Source organism: Somniosus microcephalus, chromosome 4 (assembly GCF_052327205.1).
Source record: "Somniosus microcephalus isolate GS21.2 chromosome 4, FLI_Smic_1.0, whole genome shotgun sequence".
Taxonomy (NCBI): Eukaryota; Metazoa; Chordata; class Chondrichthyes; order Squaliformes; family Somniosidae; genus Somniosus; species Somniosus microcephalus.
The window spans coordinates 114,185,793-114,207,790 of record NC_140990.1 but is presented as its reverse complement, the minus strand read 5'-3'; the positions used below and the strand labels follow the sequence as shown (position 1 = coordinate 114,207,790).

At 55.3% G+C, this 21,998-nt stretch overlaps 1 protein-coding gene across 1 annotated transcript in view; it reads left to right on the top strand.

Annotated features, from left to right (window-relative positions):
* The window catches only part of LOC147119680 (targeting protein for Xklp2-A-like), an 80,650-nt gene extending 58,652 nt beyond the window's left edge, over positions 1-21,998 (top strand). The window contains exons 7-8 of the mRNA XM_085984132.1: positions 20,933-20,996; positions 21,834-21,998. Coding sequence (XP_085840258.1) covers positions 20,933-20,996; positions 21,834-21,998 — 229 coding nt within the window. The remainder of the gene's footprint in view (positions 1-20,932; positions 20,997-21,833) is intronic.

Here is a 21,998-nt window from a genome sequence, read left to right as displayed (position 1 = left end):
AGTCAGTTTAACATCAGTAGTGGGTAAAATTTTAGAAACAATAATCAAGGAAAATATTAACGGGCACTTGGAGAGGTTTAAGCTACTTAAGGAGAGTCAACACGGGTTTGTAAAAGGAAGATCGTGTTTGACTACACTAATTGAATTTTTTGATGAAGTAACAGGGAGGATCGTTGAAGGGAATGCAGTGGATGTTGTCTACATGGATTTTCGGAAGGCGTTTGACAAAGTACCAAATAGAAGGCTGGTTAACAAAATTGAGGCTCATGGAATAGGTAGGTCAGTGGCAGCTTGCATAAGGAATTGGCTTAAGGACAGAAAATAGCTAGTTGTGGTAAATAGCTGTCTTTCAGACTGGAGGAGGGTAGACAGTGGTGTTCCCCAAGGGTCAGAACTGGGACCACTGCTTTCTTGATATAAATAAATGATCTGGATATTGGAATACAGAGTAGAATTTCTAAATTTGCTGATGACACCAAACTTGGGGGTGTGGCAAACAGTGAGGATAATAACAATCGACTGCATCAGGACATAGAAAGGCTAGCAGAATGGGCAGACACGTGGCAGATGGAATTTAATACAGAGAAGTGTGAGGTGATGCATTTTGGCAGAATGAACAGGGAGAGGCAATATACACTTAATGGCACAGTTTTAAAGAGTGTGCAGGGACAGAGGGACCTGGGAGTTAATGTGCATAGGCCCCTGAAGGTGGCAGGACATATTGAGAGAGTGGTTAACAAAGCATATGGGATCTTGGGCTTAATAAATAGAGGTATTGAGTAGAAAAGTAGAGAAGTTATGCTGAATCTTTATAAAACGCTGGTTAGGCCACAACTGGAGTATTGTGTCCAGTTCTGGTCACCACAATTTCGGGAGGACATGAATGAACTTGAGAGGGAGCAGAGGAGATTTACCAGAATGGTTCCGGGGATGGGGATGTTAGCTACAAGGACAGGTCGGAAAAGCGGGATTTGTTTTCATTAGAGCAAAGGAGGTTCAGGGGTGATTTGATAGAGGTGTACAAGATTATGATGGGTTTGGATAGGCTGTTCCCACTAGCTGATGGTACAAAGACTAGGGGACACAGATTTAAGGTTTTGGCAAGAGTTACAGTCGGGATGTGAGGAAAAACTTTTTTATGCAGCGAGTGATGAGATCCTGGAACTCGCTGCCGATGGAAGTGGTGGAAGCGGAGACACCCAATGTTTTCAAGGGGGGACTGGATAGGCACTTGAGGGAAATAAACTTGCAGGGCTACGGTGATAGAGCGGGGGAATGGGACTGACTGGACTGCTGTACAGAGAGCCGGCATGGACTCGATGGGCCGAATGGCCTCTTTCTGTGCCATTATGTCTCTATGGCCCTATGACATTGTCCTTTTAAAGAGACACAGAGACACTGCCCCTTTAAACAGACACAGAGAAACTGCCCCTTTAAACAGACACAGAGACACTACCCTTTAAACAGACACAGAGACACTGCCCCTTTAAACAGACACAGAGATACTGCCCCTTTAAACAGTCACAGAGACACTGCCCCTTTAAACAGACACAGAGACACTGACCCTTTAAACAGACACAGAGACACTTTCCCTTTAAACAGACACAGAGATACTGCCCCTTTAAACAGACACAGAGACACTGCCCCTTTAAACAGACACAGAGACACTGCCCCTTTAAACAGACACAGAGACACTGCCCCTTTAAACAGACACAGAGACACTTTCCCTTTAAACAGACACAGAGACACTGCCCCTTTAAACAGACACAGAGACACTCTCCCTTTAAACAGGCACAGAGACACTGCCCCTTTAAACAGGCAGAGAATTATATCGCCGATCCTTTATCGTTGCTGGGTTAAAATCTTGGAACTCCCTCCCTAACAGCACTGTGGGCTTCCGCGACCGCTGGGCGCCATGGGGACTGGAGTGCATAATTGATTTGGACAACCAAATTTTAATTTGATTTGTTAAGGTTTATTTAAAGTTTTATTAGTTACAGTTTATTTTGCTTGGTCCAATCAAAAGAGGAACAGCACTGTGGGAGTACCTTCACCACACAGACTGCAGCGGTTCAAGCAGGCGGCTCACTACCACCTTCTCAATAGCAACTAGGGATGGGCAATAAATGCTGGCCTTGTCGGTGACGCCCACATCCCATAAACAAATTAAACAAAATATAAGTGTTGCCCTAAAGCGGACAAACCAAATTTTAATTTGATTTGTTAAGTTTTAGTTGAAATTTTGTTCATTTACAGTCCAATTTGGGCTTTTTTTGGTCCAAACTAAAAGAGTGCCCTAAAACGGGGACTTGTTCCTCTTTTTAAAGAACCAAGTAATATCAACAATAAAACTGTAAATAAACCGTTAAAAAAAAACTTCAAATAAACCCTTGGAAATCAAATTAAAATTTGGTTCTCCAGCCCAATTATGCACTCCAGTCCCCGCGGCGCCGACCGGTCACGGAAGTGATCGAGCGCGCCGGCGGACACCGCGTGCTCCATCTCCAGGGCCACCCGGGCGCGAACATAGCCACGGAAGAAAGGGAGGCAATCCGGCCGGACGACCCCCTCGACCGCCCGCTGCCTGGACCAATTAATGACTTTCTTAGCCAGGCCCAGGAGCAGACCCACGAGGAGGTCCTCCAACCTGCGCGCTCCCCTCCACACCGGGTGAGCGTAGATCAAGAGCGTGGGGCTGAAGTGCAGCCAAAACTTGAGGAGCAGCCCCTTCAAATAATGAAAGAGGGGCTGCAACCTCTCACACTCAATGTAAACATGAAACACGGACTCCTCCAGACCGCAGAATAAACAGGTGGTCTGGAGTCTGTGAACCTACTTAAGAACCTATTGCACGGGACTGCCCTGTGCAACACCCTCCAGGCCAAGTCCCCAATAGAACAAGGGAGGACTCCCGCATAGAGAGCCCCCCATTGGGAACTCCGCCTCCGTCGGAAGGTAAAACGGCACGCCACGGCGTGTCCGGACGGCAGGCGAAGATGGCAAAGTGGAAGGTGTTCAGGAGCAGCCCGTACAGGAAACCCCTCCGTGCGGAATGAAAAGGCACGGAGGGTATTCCCTCGAGACGGCTCAAGTTGTGAGGCGCCGGCTCCCGAGGGGGGTTCGGGGCTGGGCGCCGACAAGGAATTCCGTCTGAACGGGGGAAAGCTCAGACGGGATCACCCCATGTGCCAGAGCCGCCTCGATACGCCTAGTGGTGCCGGGGCGCACTTTCGCCTTTATCGACTCGACGCCATCGGCCGCGAGCTGGACGTTGACCCAAGACATGCGCCTCGCCAACTCCTCCGGCGCCATCCAGCCTGCTCCTCCGCCATCGAGCAGGTCCCCGACTCGAGTCATCTTGCCAGCCATAGCTCTACGCTCCACCAGCCACCCGAACCTGCGGACGTGGAGGTGCGGATTCCTGAACTGTGGCTCCCGAAGGACAGCCACCATTCCTGTCGGGAGAGAGCTGCGCCTGGAAGCAACCTGATTCCAAATCCATAGCAGTTCCTGGTAGAAGACAGGCAGCTCTCGCAGGCTGGCACACGTGCCACCCACATTCACAAACAGGAGCTGCGTGTCATAATTGATGCCGCGCAGCTGGCGGAAGAAATACGTCGCCAGCGCACACCATCTTGGAGGAATCTCAACAGACAGGTATCTCTGCAGCGTCTGAAGATGGAAAGTCGCAGCCTGGGTGCGAAGGCACACCAGCGCCTGACCGCCCTCCCAAAGTGGGAGACTCAGAACTGCGGCAGAGACCCAGTGCATCCTGTTGTTCCAGAAAAAATCGACGAGCTTCTTCTGTATCTTGGCGACAAACACAGGGGGAGGGATCAGAGTAACCAACCGGTACCACAACATGGCGGCCACCAGTTCGTTTATGACCAAAGCCCAACCCCTGTAGGACAACACTCGGAGCAATCCTGTCCAGCGTCCTCAGCGAGTGCCGACTTTGGCCTCCAACTCATGCCAGTTCGCCGGCCAGGCGTCCGCGGCCGGGCTGAGGTAGACTCCCAAGTAGAGGAGGTGCGTAGTGCTCCAGACGAAGGGCCTGAACTCCTCCGGCAGGGAGTCCACCCGCCACTGACCCACCAGGAGTCTGGAACATTTCCTCCAGTTGATACTGGCGGAGGATGCGTCCGAGTAAATCTGCTGGCATTCCCGCATCCTCCGCAAGTCAACGGGATCTGTGACCATGAGGAGCACGTCATCGGCGTAAGCTGAGAGGACCACCTCCACGCCCGGCCCTTGCAGAGCCAGTCCCGCCAACCTCTTCCGCAAGAGGCGCAGGAAAGGCTCTATGCAAATGGCATATAACTGGCCGGACATGGGGCATCCCTGATGCAACCCCCTCCAGAAGGGAAGGGGCGCCATCAAGGACCCGTTAACTTTAATCAGACACTCCGCGGCAGCGTACAGAAGTCGGATCCGGGCGACAAAATGCATCCCGAACTCGAATGCGCGCAGAGTCCCGAAAAGGTACTCGTGATCCACCCTGTCGAACGCCTTCTCCTGATCCAGGGAAAGGAAGGCGACCGACAGACCAGCCCTCTCGGAATGTTGGACCAGGTCGCGGACCAGATGGATGTTATCATGGATAGACCGGCCCGGGACCGTGTAGGACTGGTCGGGGTGGATCATGTGGGCCAGCACGGCACCAAGGCGAGCAGACATGGCCCTGGCAAAAATTTTGTAATCCGTGCTGAGGAGGGAGAACGGGCGCCAGTTCTTAAGGAGGCGGAGATCGCCCTTCTTAGGCAGCAGGACAATCACCGCCCTGCGCCAAGAGAGGGGCATCTCCCCGGTCGCCAAACATTCCCCCAGGACCCGCGCTTGGTCGCCCCCCAAGACGTCCCAGAACGCCCTGTGAAACTCCACGGTCAGCCCGTCCAGCCCCGGGGACTTCCCCCTAGAGAGCTGGCGGAGGGCGCCGGTCAGCTCCTCCAGAGTCAGAGGAGCGTCCAATTTTTCGGCACCCTCCAGGCCGACCTTCGGCAGGTCCTCCCATAAAACTCTGCACGCACCCTCGCTGGACGGATCCGGAGAGAACAGAGCCCCGTAATAGGGGCGGGTCTCCGCGCGGATTCCCTCCGGATCTGAGACCAGAGATCCGTCGTCGGCCAGCAGCTCCAAGAGCTGCTTACGGACCCCCCGTCTTTTTTCCAGCGAGTAGAAGAAGAGGGAGCCGCGGTCCAGGTCCCGCAGGAACTGGATCCGCGACCTCACGAACGCGCCTCGGGACCCGACGAGCTGCAGGTCATTCAGTGCGCCCTTCTTCTCTTCGTACACCAACCGCAGGGCCGGGTCCTCGACGCCTTGACTGAGACGGGACTCCAGGTCGAGCACCTCCTTCTCCAACCGCCCGACCCGGGCCTCCCGCCTCTCGGTCGACCCCCTCGCATACTCCTGACAGAAGAGACGGAAGTGAGCCTTGCCCACGTCCCACCATAGCCTCAAGGAGGGGAGGCCCCCCTGCTTCCTTCTCCAGCAGGCCCAGAACCAACTAAACGAATCACGGAAACATGCGTCCTCCAGCAGCAGGTTGTTAAAGTGCCAGTACGCGGACCTCCCCCACGTGCGCAGCGGAACGAGCTCCGCCCACACCAGGTGGTGGTCCTTGCATGGCACTCCCGCATGGAAGCCGCCGGAACGCAGGAGACGTATGCTCGGGAAATGTAGAGGCGGTCGATTCTGGACGCTCCTCTCCCAGACCTCACACAAGTGAAGGCGCTGGAGTCGGGATGGAGATTTCGCCAGACGTCCACCAAGTCGAGGGACCCGACCAGGTCCCTCAACTTCTCCATCGCCGCCGGGTTTCGCAGGCTGCCCGTGCGGTCCTTTGCCTCGAGGGTGCAGTTAAAATCCCCCCCGAGGATGATGCACTCGCCCGCGTCGATGGAGCCCATAAGAGTGGACACTTCTTCAAAGAAGCGCGCTAGCTGCGCACCGGTCTGAGGGGCGTACACGTTCACTAGATGGAGCGGCACGCCCCCCAGGTGAACAGTGACCTGGAGCAAGCGGCCCGGCACGAGTTCCTTGACCCCCAAGATCTCCGGCTGAAAATGCGGTGCCAGCAAGATAGCCACCCCACTGGAAACACTGGAGAGGTGACTCATGCTGACCCCTCCTTGCCACTCCAGGAGCCACGTGGCCTCATCTCCCGGAACGGTGTGGGTTTCTTGCAGGAAGCACACCGCATACTTCCCGTCCTGAAGGACCGAAAAGTTATTAAATCTGCGGCTAGCTTCCCAACAGGCACTTTTTGCGATGATTGTTGTTTGATCCTCTTTTTGTGAAAACATAAATTTAGAAAAATAAAAACTGTAAATAAACCATTAAAACTTCAAATAAACCTTAAGAATCAAATTAAAATTTGGTTTTCCAACCCAATTATGCACTCCAGTCCCCGCAGCGCCCACCGGTCACGAAAGTGATTGAGCGCGCCGGCGGACACCGCGTGCTCCATCTCCAGGGCCACCCAGGTGCGAACATGGCCACGGAAGAGAGGGAGGCAATCCGGCCGGATGACCCCCTCGACCGCCCGCTGCCTGGACCAATTAATGGCGTTCTTTGCCAGGCCCAGGAGCAGACCCACGAGGAGGTCCTCCAAACCGCCCGCTCCCCTCTGCACCGGGTGACCATAGATCAAGAGCGTGGGACTGAAGTGCAACCAAAACTTGAGGAGCAGCCCCTTCAAATAATGGAAGAGGGGCTGCAACCTCTCACACTTGATATATATATGAAATACGGACTCCTCCAGACCGCAGAACAAACAGGCGGTCTGGGAGTCCGTAAACCTACTTAAGAACCTATTGCAAGGGACTGCCCTGTGCAACACCTTCCAGGCCAAGTCCCCAATAGAACAAGGGAGGACTCCCGCATAGAGAGCCCCCCATTGGGGACCTCCACCTCCGTCGGAAGGTAAAACGGCACGCCACGGCGTGTCCGGACGGCAGGCGAAGATGGCAAAGTGGAAGGTGTGCAGGAGCAGCCCGTGCAGGAAACCCCTCCGTGCGGAATGAAAAGGCACGGAGGGTATTTCCTCGAGACAGCTCAAGTTGTGAGGTGCCGGCTCCCGAGGGGGGGTTCGGGGATAGGCGCCGACAAGGAATTCTGTCCGAACGGGGGAAAGCTCAGACGGGATCACCCCACACGCCTGAGCCACCTCGATACGCCTAGTGGTGCCGGGGCGCACTTTTGCCTTTATCGAGTCGATGGCATCGGCCGCGAGCTGAACGTTGACCCAAGAGATGCGCCTCGCCAACTCCTCCGGCGCCATCCAGCCCGCTCCTCCGCCATCGAGCAGGTCCCCGACTCGAGTCACCTTGCCAGCCACAGCTCTGTGCTCCGCCAGCCACCCGAACCTGCGGACGTGGAGGTGCGGATTCCTGAACAGTGGCTCCCGAAGGACAGCCACCATTCCTGTCAGGGGAGAGCTGCACCTGGAAGCGACCTGATTCCAAACCCATAGCAGTTCCTGGTAGAAGACAGGCAGCTCTCGCAGGCTGGCATGCATGCCACCCACATTCACAAACAGGAGCTGCGTGTCATAATTGAGGCCGCGCAGCTGGCGGAAGAAATACGTCGCCAGCGCACACCATCTTGGAGGAATCTCAACGTACAGGTATCTCTGCAGCATCTGAAGATGGAAAGTCGCAGCCTGGGTGCAAAGGCACACCAGCGCCTGACCGCCCTCCCTAAGCAGGAGACTGAGAACCGCGGCAGAGACCCAGTGCATCCTGTTGTTCCAGAAGAAGTCGACGAGCTTCTTCTGTATCTTGGCGACAAACGCAGGGGGAGGGATCAGAGTAACCAACCGGTACCACAACATGGCGGCCACCAGTTGGTTTATGACCAACGTCCGACCCCTGTAGGACAACACTCGGAGGAATCCTGTCCAGTGTCCTAAGTGAGTGGCGACTTTGGCCTCCAACTCGTGCCAGTTCGCCGGCCAGGCGTCCTCGGCCGGGCTGAGGTAGACTCCCAAGTAGAGGAGGTGCGTAGTGCTCCAGGCGAAGGGCCTGAACTCCTCCGGCAGGGAGTCCACCCGCCACTGACCCACCAGGAGTCCGGAACATTTCTCCCAGTTGATCCTGGCGGAGGAAGCGTCCGAGTAAATCTGCTGGCATTCCCGCATCCTCCGCAAGTCAACGGGATCCGTGACTATGAGGAGCACGTCATCGGCGCAAGCCGAGAGGACCACCTCCACGCCCGGCCCTTGCAGAGCCAGTCCTGCCATCCTCTTCCGCAAGAGGCGCAGGAAAGGCTCTACGCAAATGGCATATAACTGGCCGGACATGGGGCATCCCTGACGCACCCCCTCCTGAAGCGAAGGGGCGCCATCAAGGACCTGTTAACTTTAATCAGACATTACGCGGCAGCGTAAAGAAGTTGGATCCAGGCGACAAAATGCGTCCCGAACCCAAATGCGCGCAGAGTCCCGAAAAGATACTCGTGATCCACCCTGTCGAACGCTTTCTCCTGATCCAGGGAAAGGAAGGCAACCGACAGACCAGCCCTCTGGGAATGGTGGACCAGGTCGCGGACCAGATGGATGTTATGATGGATAGACCGGCCCGGGACCGTGTATAACTGGTCGGGGTGGATCATGTGGGCCAGCACGGCGCCAAGGCGAGCAGACATGGCCCAGGCAAAAATTTTGTAATCCGTGCTGAGGAGGGAGACCGGGCGCCAGTTCTTAAGGAGGCGGAGATCGCCCTTCTTAGGCAGCAGGACAATCACCGCCCTGCGCCAAGTGGGGGGCATCTCCCCGGTCGCCAAACTTTCCCCCAGGACCAACGCGTAGTTGCCCCCCAAGACGTCCGAGAACGACCTGTAGAACTCCACGGTCAGCCCGTCCAGCCCCGGGGACTTCCCCCTAGAGAGCTGGCGGAGGGCGCCGGTCAGCTCCTCCAGACTCAGAGGAGCGTCCAATTTTTCGGCGCCCTCCAGGCCGACCTTCGGCAGGTCCTCCCACAAAACTGTGCGCGCATCCTCGCTGGACGGATCCAGAGAGAACAGAGCCCCGTAATAGGCACGGGTCTCCGCGCGGATTCCCTCCGGATCCGAGGCCAGAGATCCGTCGTCGGCCAGCAGCTCCAAGAGCTGCTTACAGACACCCCGTCTTTTTTCCAGCGAGTAGAAGAAGGGGGAGCCGCGGTCCAGGTCCCGCAGGTACTGGATCCACGACCTCACGTACGCGCCTCAGGACCCGACAAGCTGCAGGTCCTTCAGCGCACCCTTCTTATCTTCATGCACCAACCGCAGGGCCGGGTCCTCAACGCCTTGACCGAGACAGGACTCCAGGTTGAGCACCTCCTTCTCCAACCGCCCGACCCGGGCCTCCCGCCTCTTGGTCGACCCCTTCGCATACTCCTGACAGAAGAGATGGACGTGAGCCTTGCCCACGTCCCACCATAGCCTCAATGAGGGGAAGACCCCTGCTTCCTTCTCCAGCCGGCCCAGAACCGACTAAACGAATCCCGGAACTGTGCGTCCTCTAGCAGCAGGTTGTTAAAGTGCCAGTACGCACCCCCCCCCATGCGCACAGCGGAACGAGCTCCACCCACACCAGGTGGTGGTCCGTGCACGGCACCGGCCGCATGGAAGCCGCCGGAATGCAGGAGACGTATGCCCGGGAAATGTAGAGGTGGTCGATTCTGGACGCTCCTCTCCCAGACCTCACGCAAGTGAAGGCGCTGGAGTTGGGATGGAGATTTCGCCAGACGTCCACCAAGTCGAGGGACCCGACCAGGTCTCTCAACTTCTCCATCGCCGCCGGGCTCCGCAGGCCGCCCGTGCGGTCCTTTGCCTCGAGGGTGCAGTTAAAATCCCCCCCGAGGATGACGCACTCGCCCGCGTCGATGGAGCCCAGAAGAGTGGACACTTCTTCAAAGAAGCGCGCTTGCTGCGCACCAGTCTGAGGGGCGTACACATTCACTAGATGGAGCGGCACGCCCCCCAGGCGAACAGTGACCTGGAGCAAGCGGCCCGGCACGAGTTCCTTGACCCCCAAGATCTCCGGCTGAAAATGCGGGGCCAGCAAGATAGCCACCCCACTGGAAACACTGGAGAGGTGACTCATGCTGACCCCTCCTTGCCACTCCAGGAGCCACGTGGCCTCGTCTCCCGGAACGTTGTGGGTTTCTTGCAGGAAGCACACCGCATACTTCCCGTCCCGGAGGACCGAAAAGTTATAAAATCTGCAGCTAGCTTCCCAACGGGCACTTGTTGCAATGATTGTTGTTTGATCCTCTTTTTGAGAAAACATAAATTAGACAAATAAAACTGTAAATAAAACCATTAAAACTTGAAATAAACCTTAAGAATGAAATTAAAATGTTGTTCTCCAGCCCAATTATGCACTCCAGTCCCCGCGGCGCCCACCGGTCACGGAAGTGATCGAGCGTGCCGGCGGACACCGCGTGCTCCATCTCCAGGACCACCCGGGCGCGAACATGGCCACGGAAGAGAGGGAGGCATTCCGGCCAGACGACCCCCTCGACCGCCCGCTGCCTGGACCAATTAATGGCTTTCTTATCCAGGCCCAGGAGCAGACCCACGAGGAGGTCCTCCAACCCGCCCACTCCCCTCCGCACCGGGTGACCGTAGATCAAGAGCGTGGGACTGAAGTGCAACCAAAACTTGAGGAGCAGCCCCTTCAAATAATGGAAGAGGGGCTGCAACCTCTCACAATCGATATATATATGAAACACGGACTCCTCCAGACCACAGAACAAACAGGCGGTCTGGGAGTCCGTAAAACTACTTAAGAACTTATTGAACGGGACTGCCCTGTGCAACACACTCCAGGCCAAGTCCCCAATAGAACAAGGGAGGACTCCCGCATAGAGAGCCCCCCATTGGGGACCACCACCTCCGTTGGAAGGTAAAACGGCACGCCACGGCGTGTCCGGACGGCAGGCGAAGATGGCAAAGTGGAAGGTGTGCAGGAGCAGCCAGTAAAGGAAACCCCTCTGTGCGTATTGAAAAGGCACGGAGGGTATTTCCACGAGACGGCTCAAGTTGTGAGGCGCCGGTTCCCGAGGGGGGGTTCGGGGCTGGGCGCCGACAAGGAATTCCGTCCGAACGGGGGAAAGCTCAGAAGGGATCGCCCCACACGCTTGAGCCGCCTCGATACGCCTAGTGGTGCCGGGGCGCACTTTCGCCTTTATCGACTCGATGGCATCGGCCGTGAACTGGACGTTGACCCAAGACATGTGCCTCGCCAACTCCTCCGGCGCCATCCAGCCCGCTCCTCCGCCATCGAGCAGGTCCCCGACTCGAGTCACCTTGCCAGACACAGCTCTGCGCTCCGCCAGCCACCCGAAGCTGTGGACGTGGAGGTGCGGATTCCTGAACAGTGGCTCCCGAAGGACAGCCACCATTCCTGTCGGGGAGAGCTGCGCCTGGAAGCGACCTGGTTCCAAACCCATAGCAGTTCCTGATAGAAGACAGGCAGGTCTCGCAGGCTGGCACGCGTGCCACCCACTTTCACAAACAGGAGCTGCGTGTCATATTTGAGGCCGCGCAGCTGGTGGAAAAAATACGTCGCCAGCGCACACCATCTTGGAGGATTCTCAACGTACATGTATCTCTGCAGCGCCTGAAGACGGAAAGTCGCAGCCTGGGTGCGAAGGCACACCAGCGCCTGACCGCCCTCCCTAAGCAGGAGACACAGAACCGCGGCAGCGACCCAGTGCATCCTGTTGTTCCAGAAGAAATCGACGAGCTTCTTCTGTATCTTGGCGACAAACGCAGGGGGAGGGATCAGAGTAACCAACCGGTACCACAACATGGCGGCCACCAGTTGGTATATGACCAACGCCCGACCCCTGTAGGACAACACTCGGAGCAATCCTGTCCAGCGTCCTAAGCGAGTGACGACTTTGGCCTCCAACTCGTGCCAGTTCGCCGGCCAGGCGTCCTCGGCCGGGCAGAGATAGACTCCCAAGTAGAGGAGGTGCGTAGTGCTCCACGCGAAGGGCCTGAACTCCTCCGGCAGGGAGTCCACCTGAAACTGACCCACCAGGAATCCAGAACATTTCCCCCAGTTGATCCTGGTGGAGGATGCGTCCGAGTAAATCTGTTGGCATTCCCGCATCCTCCGCAAGTCAACGGGATCCATGACCATGAGGAGCACGTCATCGGCATAAGCCGAAAGGACCACCTCCATGCCCGGCCCTTGCAGAGCCAGTCCCGTCAACCTCTTCCGCAAGAGGCGCAGGAAAGGCTCTACGCAAATGGCATATAACTGGCCGGATATGGGGCATCCCTGACGCAACCACCTCCCGAAGCGAAGGGGCGCCGTCAAGGACCCGTTAACTTTAATCAGACACTCCGCGGCAGCGTACAGAAGTCTGATCCGGGCGACAAAATGCGTCCCGAACCCGAATGCGCGCAGAGTCCCGAAAAGATACTCGTGATCCACCCTGTCAAACGCCTTCTCCTGATCCAGGGAAAGGAAGGCGACCGACAGACCAGCCCTCTGGGAATGGTGGACCAGGTCCCAGACCAGATGGATGTTATCATGGATAGACCGGCCCGGGACCGTGTAGGACTGGTCGGGGTGGATCATGTGGGCCAGCACGGCGCCAAGGCGAGCAGACATGGCCCTGGCAAAAATTTTGTAATCCGTGCTGAGGAGGGAGACTGGGCGCCAGTTCTTAAGGAGGCGGAGATCGCCCCTTTTTGGCAGCAGGACAATCACCGCCCTGCGCCAAGAGAGGGGCATCTCCCTGGTCGCCAAACATTCCCCCAGGACCCGCGCGTAGTCGCTCCCCAGGACATCCCAGAACGCCCTTTGGAACTCCACGGTCAGCCCGTCCAGCCCCGGGGACTTCCCCCTAGAGAGCAGGCGGAGGGCGCCGGTCAGCTCCTCCAGACTCAGAGGAGCGTCCAATTTTTCGGCGCCCTCCAGGCTGACCTTCGGCAGGTCCTCCCACAAAACTCTGTGCGCATCCTCGCTGGACGGATCCGGAGAGAACAGAGCCCCGTAATAGGCGTGGGTCTCCACGCGGATTCCCTCCAGATCCGAGACCAGAGATCCGTCGTCGGCCAGCAGCTCCAAGAGCTGCTTACGGATCCCCCATCTTTTTGCCAGCGAGTAGAAGAAGGGGGAGCCGCGGTCCAGGTCCCGCAGGAACTGGATCCGCGACCTCACGAACGCGCCTCGGGACCTGACGAGCTGCAGGTCCTTCAGCACGCCCTTCTTCTCTTCGTACACCAACCGCAGTGCCGGGTCCTCGCCGACTTGACCGAGACGGGACTCCAGGTCGAGCACCTCCTTCTCCAACCGCCCGACCCGGGCCTCCCGCCTCTTGGTCGACCCCCTCGCATACTCCTGACAGAAGAGATGGACGTGAGCCTTGCCCACGTCCCACCATAGCCTCAATGAGGGGAAGACCCCTGCTTCCTTCTCCAGCCGGCCCAGAACCGACTAAACGAATCCCGGAACTGTGCGTCCTCTAGCAGCAGGTTGTTAAAGTGCCAGTACGCACCCCCCCCCATGCGCACAGCGGAACGAGCTCCACCCACACCAGGTGGTGGTCCGTGCACGGCACCAGCCGCATGGAAGCCGCCGGAATGCAGGAGACGTATGCCCGGGAAATGTAGAGGTGGTCGATTCTGGACGCTCCTCTCCCAGACCTCACGCAAGTGAAGGCGCTGGAGTTGGGATGGAGATTTCGCCAGACGTCCACCAAGTCGAGGGACCCGACCAGGTCTCTCAACTTCTCCATCGCCGCCGGGCTCTGCAGGCCGCCCGTGCGGTCCTTTGCCTCGAGGGTGCAGTTAAAATCCCCCCCGAGGATGACGCACTCGCCCGCGTCGATGGAGCCCAGAAGAGTGGACACTTCTTCAAAGAAGCGCGCTTGCTGCGCACCAGTCTGAGGGGCGTACACATTCACTAGATGGAGCGGCACGCCCCCCAGGCGAACAGTGACCTGGAGCAAGCGGCCCGGCACGAGCTCCTTGACCCCCAAGATCTCCGGCTGAAAATGCGGGGCCAGCAAGATAGCCACCCCACTGGAAACACTGGAGAGGTGACTCATGCTGACCCCTCCTTGCCACTCCAGGAGCCACGTGGCCTCGTCTCCCGGAACGTTGTGGGTTTCTTGCAGGAAGCACACCGCATACTTCCCGTCCCGGAGGACCGAAAAGTTATAAAATCTGCAGCTAGCTTCCCAACGGGCACTTGTTGCAATGATTGTTGTTTGATCCTCTTTTTGAGAAAACATAAATTAGACAAATAAAACTGTAAATAAAACCATTAAAACTTGAAATAAACCTTAAGAATGAAATTAAAATGTTGTTCTCCAGCCCAATTATGCACTCCAGTCCCCGCGGCGCCCACCGGTCACGGAAGTGATCGAGCGCGCCGGCGGACACCGCGTGCTCCATCTCCAGGGCCACCCGGGCGCGAACATGGCCACGGAAGAGAGGGAGGCATTCCGGCCAGACGACCCCCTCGACCGCCCGCTGCCTGGACCAATTAATGGCTTTCTTATCCAGGCCCAGGAGCAGACCCACGAGGAGGTCCTCCAACCCGCCCACTCCCCTCCGCACCGGGTGACCGTAGATCAAGAGCGTGGGACTGAAGTGCAACCAAAACTTGAGGAGCAGCCCCTTCAAATAATGGAAGAGGGGCTGCAACCTCTCACAATCGATATATATATGAAACACGGACTCCTCCAGACGACAGAACAAACAGGCGGTCTGGGAGTCCGTAAAACTACTTAAGAACTTATTGAACGGGACTGCCCTGTGCAACACCCTCCAGGCCAAGTCCCCAATAGAACAAGGGAGGACTCCCGCATAGAGAGCCCCCCATTGGGGACCACCACCTCCGTTGGAAGGTAAAACGGCACGCCACGGCGTGTCCGGACGGCAGGCGAAGATGGCAAAGTGGAAGGTGTGCAGGAGCAGCCAGTAAAGGAAACCCCTCTGTGCGTATTGAAAAGGCACGGAGGGTATTTCCACGAGACGGCTCAAGTTGTGCGTTGCCGGTTCCCGAGGGGGGGTTCGGGGCTGGGCGCCGACAAGGAATTCCGTCCGAACGGGGGAAAGCTCAGAAGGGATCGCCCCACACGCTTGAGCCGCCTCGATACGCCTAGTGGTGCCGGGGCGCACTTTCGCCTTTATCGACTCGATGGCATCGGCCGTGAACTGGACGTTGACCCAAGACATGCGCCTCGCCAACTCCTCCGGCGCCATCCAGCCCGTTCCTCCGCCATCGAGCAGGTCCCCGACTCGAGTCACCTTGCCAGACACAGCTCTGCGCTCCGCCAGCCACCCGAAGCTGTGGACGTGGAGGTGCGGATTCCTGAACAGTGGCTCCCGAAGGACAGCCACCATTCCTGTCGGGGAGAGCTGCGCCTGGAAGCGACCTGGTACCAAACCCATAGCAGTTCCTGATAGAAGACAGGCAGCTCTCGCAGGCTGGCACGCGTGCCACCCACTTTCACAAACAGGAGCTGCGTGTCATATTTGAGGCCGCGCAGCTGGTGGAAAAAATACGTCGCCAGCGCACACCATCTTGGAGGATTCTCAACGTACATGTATCTCTGCAGCGCCTGAAGACGGAAAGTCGCAGCCTGGGTGCGAAGGCACACCAGCGCCTGACCGCCCTCCCTAAGCAGGAGACACAGAACTGCGGCAGCGACCCAGTGCATCCTGTTGTTCCAGAAGAAATCGACGAGCTTCTTCTGTATCTTGGCGACAAACGCAGGGGGAGGGATCAGAGTAACCAACTGGTACCACAACATGGCGGCCACCAGTTGGTATATGACCAACGCCCGACCCCTGTAGGACAACACTCGGAGCAATCCTGTCCAGCGTCCTAAGCGAGTGACGACTTTGGCCTCCAACTCGTGCCAGTTCGCCGGCCAGGCGTCCTCGGCCGGGCAGAGATAGACTCCCAAGTAGAGGAGGTGCGTAGTGCTCCAGGCGAAGGGCCTGAACTCCTCCGGCAGGGAGTCCACCTGAAACTGACCCACCAGGAATCCAGAACATTTCCCCCAGTTGATCCTGGTGGAGGATGCGTCCGAGTAAATCTGTTGGCATTCCCGCATCCTCCGCAAGTCAACGGGATCCATGACCATGAGGAGCACGTCATCGGCATAAGCCGAAAGGACCACCTCCATGCCCGGCCCTTGCAGAGCCAGTCCCGTCAACCTCTTCCGCAAGAGGCGCAGGAAAGGCTCTACGCAAATGGCATATAACTGGCCGGATATGGGGCATCCCTGACGCAACCACCTCCCGAAGCGAAGGGGCGCCGTCAAGGACCCGTTAACTTTAATCAGACACTCCGCGGCAGCGTACAGAAGTCTGACCCGGGCGACAAAATGCGTCCCGAACCCGAATGCGCGCAGAGTCCCGAAAAGATACTCGTGATCCACCCTGTCAAACGCCTTCTCCTGATCCAGGGAAAGGAAGGCGACCGACAGACCAGCCCTCTGGGAATGGTGGACCAGGACCCAGACCAGATGGATGTTATCATGGATAGACCGGCCCGGGACCGTGTAGGACTGGTCGTGGTGGATCATGTGGGCCAGCACGGCGCCAAGGCGAGCAGACATGGCCCTGGCAAAAATTTTGTAATCCGTGCTGAGGAGGGAGACTGGGCGCCAGTTCTTAAGGAGGCGGAGATCGCCCCTTTTTGGCAGCAGGACAATCACCGCCCTGCGCCAAGAGAGGGGCATCTCCCTGGTCGCCAAACATTCCCCCAGGACCCGCGCGTAGTCGCTCCCCAGGACATCCCAGAACGCCCTTTGGAACTCCACGGTCAGCCCGTCCAGCCCCGGGGACTTCCCCCTAGAGAGCAGGCGGAGGGCGCCGGTCAGCTCCTCCAGACTCAGAGGAGCGTCCAATTTTTCGGCGCCCTCCAGGCTGACCTTCGGCAGGTCCTCCCACAAAACTCTGTGCGCATCCTCGCTGGACGGATCCGGAGAGAACAGAGCCCCGTAATAGGCGTGGGTCTCCACGCGGATTCCCTCCAGATCCGAGACCAGAGATCCGTCGTCGGCCAGCAGCTCCAAGAGCTGCTTACGGATCCCCCATCTTTTTGCCAGCGAGTAGAAGAAGGGGGAGCCGCGGTCCAGGTCCCGCAGGAACTGGATCCGCGACCTCACGAACGCGCCTCGGGACCTGACGAGCTGCAGGTCCTTCAGCACGCCCTTCTTCTCTTCGTACACCAACCGCAGTGCCGGGTCCTCGCCGACTTGACCGAGACGGGACTCCAGGTCGAGCACCTCCTTCTCCAACCGCCCGACCCGGGCCTCCCGCCTCTTGGTCGACCCCCTCGCATACTCCTGACAGAAGAGATGGACGTGAGCCTTGCCCACGTCCCACCATAGCCTCAAGGAGGGGAAGCCCCCCTGCTTCCTTCTCCAGCCGGCCCAGAACCGACAAAACGAATCCCGGAACCGTACGTCCTCCAGCAGCAGGTTGTTAAAGTGCCAGTACGTGGAGCCCCCCGGCGCGCGCAGCAGAACGAGCTCCGCCCACACCAGGTGGTGGTCCATGCACGGCACCGGCCGCATGGAAGCCGCCGGAACGCAGGAGACGTATGCCCGGGAAATGTAGAGGCCGTCGATTCTGGTCGCTCCTCTCCCAGGCCTCACGCAAGTGAAGGCGCTGGAGTCAGGATGGAGATTACGCCAGACGTCCACCAAGTCGAGGGACCCGACCAGGTCCCTCAACTTCTCCATCGCCACCGGGCTTCGCAGGCCACCGGTGCGGTCCCTTGCATTGAGGGTGCAATTAAAATCCCCCCCGAGGACGACGCACTCGCCTGCGTCGATGGAGCCCAGAAGAGTGGACACTTCTTCAAAGAAGCGCGCTTGCTGCGCACCGGCCCCAGGGGCGTACACGTTCACTAAATGGAGCGGCACGCCCCCCAGGCGAACAGTGACCTGGAGCAAGCGGCCCGGCATGAGCTCCTTGACCCCCAAGATCTCCGGCTGAAAATGCGGGGCCAGCAAGATAGCCACCCCGCTGGAAACACTGGAGAGGTGACTCATGCTGACCCCTCCTTGCCACTCCAGGAGCCACATGGCCTCGTCTCCCGGAACGGTGTGGGTTTCTTGCAGGAAGCACACCGCATACTTCCCGTCCCGAAGGACCGAAAAGTTATTAAATCTGCGGCTAGCTTCCCAACGGGCACTTGTTGCGATGATTGTTGTTTGATAACTGTGGGGGCAACCCAGTCTCACCCTTATTGGTCCATCAAAAAGACCCAATGACTGAGGATCGGTTTCGATTCGCAGCGCCTTTTCCACTCAAATCTTTTATTTAAATCTGGTAATACTTATTACAATACACCAACTTCATAATAAATCCATTACATTCATTAACCACAATAAGGCTAACCTTAACAAAAATCAACTTTAAGATTAACAGTACAAATAAAATAATACATTTTTTCAGACAAATACAATGTCAACAATACAATTACCCATAATAAAAAACAATACATATCGGTCCTACTGACAATCTAGTAACTCCTCATTTTTGCTTAGTATAACCTGTTGTCTTTTTAAATTTTAACATTCAAGTACAACAGCACTTATACAACTCAACAGTTACATAATAAATCCATTACATTCATTCACCAATTATAGTCAACAATATAAATATAACAATAAATTTTACAGGTTTATCAATAATATTTAACAGTACAAACTGCAACTATTCAATAAACCAAGAATCCGTACACGCCAGTCCAACTGGCATTGTTCAATCATTCATTCCTCCATTCGTCCATTCGTTCGCTCAAGCGTAAATTCCATGTGCATGTGTGCCGTTTCTATCTGCATGCATGCCTATGTGTTCGTTCATCTGTCCGGCAGACCTCACGCTCACCAGGCGGCACTCGATTCACCTTGGGAGCGAGGGTCCTTCATTCAGTCGAACGCAAGTTCCAATGTATATACGTGCGTATCATTTGTCTACCTGTATGCATGTGTGCGTTCGTTCATCCATCCGGCAGGCCTCACGCTCACCAAGTTTCCCCCATCCCGGGGAGCGGGCCCTTCATTCGGTCGAACGTAAGTTCCATTATGTATGTGTGCGTGCGTGCATATATTTGTATCCGCATGGGTGCGTTCACTAGAGCGTTCGTTCGTTCGATTAAGGAAGGTTATAACATTAGATACCACCACAACATATACAGTCCCACACCCATATCAAAAATCACTTCAAATAAACTATTTTTAACCAAAACCCCAAAAACTTCTTCAACAAAGTAATACCAGTCCAACGCCAGTCCTATTGCCTCTCTCATAACTCCTCGTCTTCACTTGATGTTATCCAACCATATAATGTCATAATCCTTATCCACAGTCTTCAACCTTTCCACAGAAAAAGAAGCCGTCCACTTTCTCAAATCCCGTAAAAGAGGAAAACAAATACAAAAAATTTCCTTCTTCTTGCTGTTATCACTCACAGGACCCAACCATCAAGACATTCGTTATCCCTTGCCAATACTTATTTTGCCTTTTATCTTCCTTTTATTTTCCTTTTTCACTTTTAATCCATTCTCTTTTCCCATCATTGGCTGTTCAAACACGATACTATAGATGGGAACAGTCTGTCTTTCCTCCACCAAAATGGCGGCACAAACCCGATCCCATCACCGAAACAAAGCCTCACAGCTGCCAGCAGATGGAGCACAGGCGGGGCAGCTGGAACTCATTCGGGCCAGAGACCGTTCTTCGACCTTAGTAACCGTACAACATGCTCACCCACAGCATCATCCGACTCCGCTCCTGGCGGCCAGCCGCTCCACCCTAAGCCCCCCGCCGCCTTCCGCACTGGCGTTCCCCCCGAGCAGCCGAGGTGTGGAGCAGTCTGTTCATCCAGCACCGAGCCGAGCTGAGCTGAGCTCGCACATACGCACCAATAATTTGGGTTGAAAGAGGCTCCAATGGAGAGATAAACATAGGAGGAATAAAGCTCCATGTTGATCTGCTTGTTGACAGCATCCTCACAGTCCTTGTGATAGTTCTGACGCACTTGGGAGGCCATCTTAACTCTTCCTGTTGCAAAGCACTGAGCTCAAACTCCACTGTAGTAACAACCTCACACTGGAGAGGTGACTCATGCTGACCATTCCTTGCCACTCCAGGAGCCACGTGGCCTCGCCTCCCGGAACGGTGTGGGTTTCTTGCAGGAAGCACACCGCATACTTCCCGTCCCGAAGGACCGAAAAGTTATTAAATCTGCGGCTAGCTTCCCAACAGGCACTTGTTGCGATGATTGTTGTTTGATAACTGTGGGGGCAACCCAGTCTCACCCTTATTGGTCCATCAAAAAGACCCAATGACTGAGGATCGGTTTCGATTCGCAGCGCCTTTTCCACTCAAATCTTTTATTTAAATCTGGTAATACTTATTACAATACATCAACTTCATAATAAATCCATTACATTCATTAACCACAATAAGGCTAACCTTAACAAAAATCAACTTTAAGATTAACAGTACAAGTAAAATAATACATTTTTTCAGACAAATACAATGTCAACAATACAATTACCCATAATAAAAAACAATACATACCGGTCCTACTGACAATCTAGTAACTCCTCATTTTTGCTTAGTATAACCTGTTGTCTTTTTAAATTTTAACATTCAAGTACAACAGCACTTATACAACTCAACAGTTACATAATAAATCCATTACATTCATTCACCAATTATAGTCAACAATATAAAGACAACAATAAATTTTACAGGTTTATCAATAATATTTAACAGTACAAACTGCAACTATTCAATAAACCAAGAATCCGTACACGCCAGTCCAACTGGCATTGTTCAATCATTCATTCCTCCATTCGTCCATTCGTTCGCTCAAGCGTAAATTCCATGTGCATGTGTGCCGTTTCTATCTGCGTGCATGCCTATGTGTTTGTTCATCTGTCCGGCAGACCTCACGCTCACCAGGGGGCACTCGATTCACCTTGGGAGCGAGGGTCCTTCATTCAGTCGAACGTAAGTTCCAATGTATATACGTGCGTATCATTTGTCTACCTGTATGCATGTGTGCGTTCGTTCATCCATCCGGCAGGCCTCACGCTCACCAAGTTTCCCCCATCCCGGGGAGCGGGCCCTTCATTCGGTCGAACGTAATTTCCATTATGTATGTGTGCGTGCGTGCATATATTTGTATCCGCATGGGTGCGTTCAGTAGAGCGTTCGTTCGTTCGATTAAGGAAGGTTATAACATTAGATACCACCACAACATATACAGTCCCACACCCATATCAAAAATCACTTCAAATAAACTATTTTTAACCAAAACCCCAAAAACTTCTTCAACAAAGTAATACCAGTCCAACGCCAGTCCTATTGGCTCTCTCATAACTCCTCGTCTTCAATTGATGTTATCCAACCATATAATGTCATAATCCTTATCCACAGTCTTCAACCTTTCCACAGAAAAAGAAGCCGTCCACTTTCTCAAATCCCGTAAAAGAGGAAAACAAATACAAAAAATTTCCTTCTTCTTGCTTGTTATCACTCACAGGACCCAACCATCAAGACATTCGTTATCCCTTGCCAATACTTATTTTGCCTTTTATCTTCCTTTTATTTTCCTTTTTCACTTTTAATCCATTCTCTTTTCCCATCATTGGCTGTTCAAACACGATACTATAGATGGAAACAGTCTGTCTTTCCTCCACCAAAATGGCGGCACAAACCCGATTCCACCACCGAAACAAAGCCTCACAGCTGCCACCAGATGGAGCACAGGCGGGGCAGCTGGAACTCATTCGGGCCAGAGAGCGTTCTTCGACCTTAGTAACCGTACAACATGCTCACCCACAGCATCATCCGACTCCGCTCCTGGCGGCCAGCCGCTCCACCCTAAGCCCCCCGCCGCCTTCCGCACTGGCGTTGCCCCCGAGCAGCCGAGGTGTGGAGCAGTCCCTTCATCCAGCACCGAGCCGAGCTGAGCTGAGCTCGCACATACGCACCAATAATTTGGGTTGA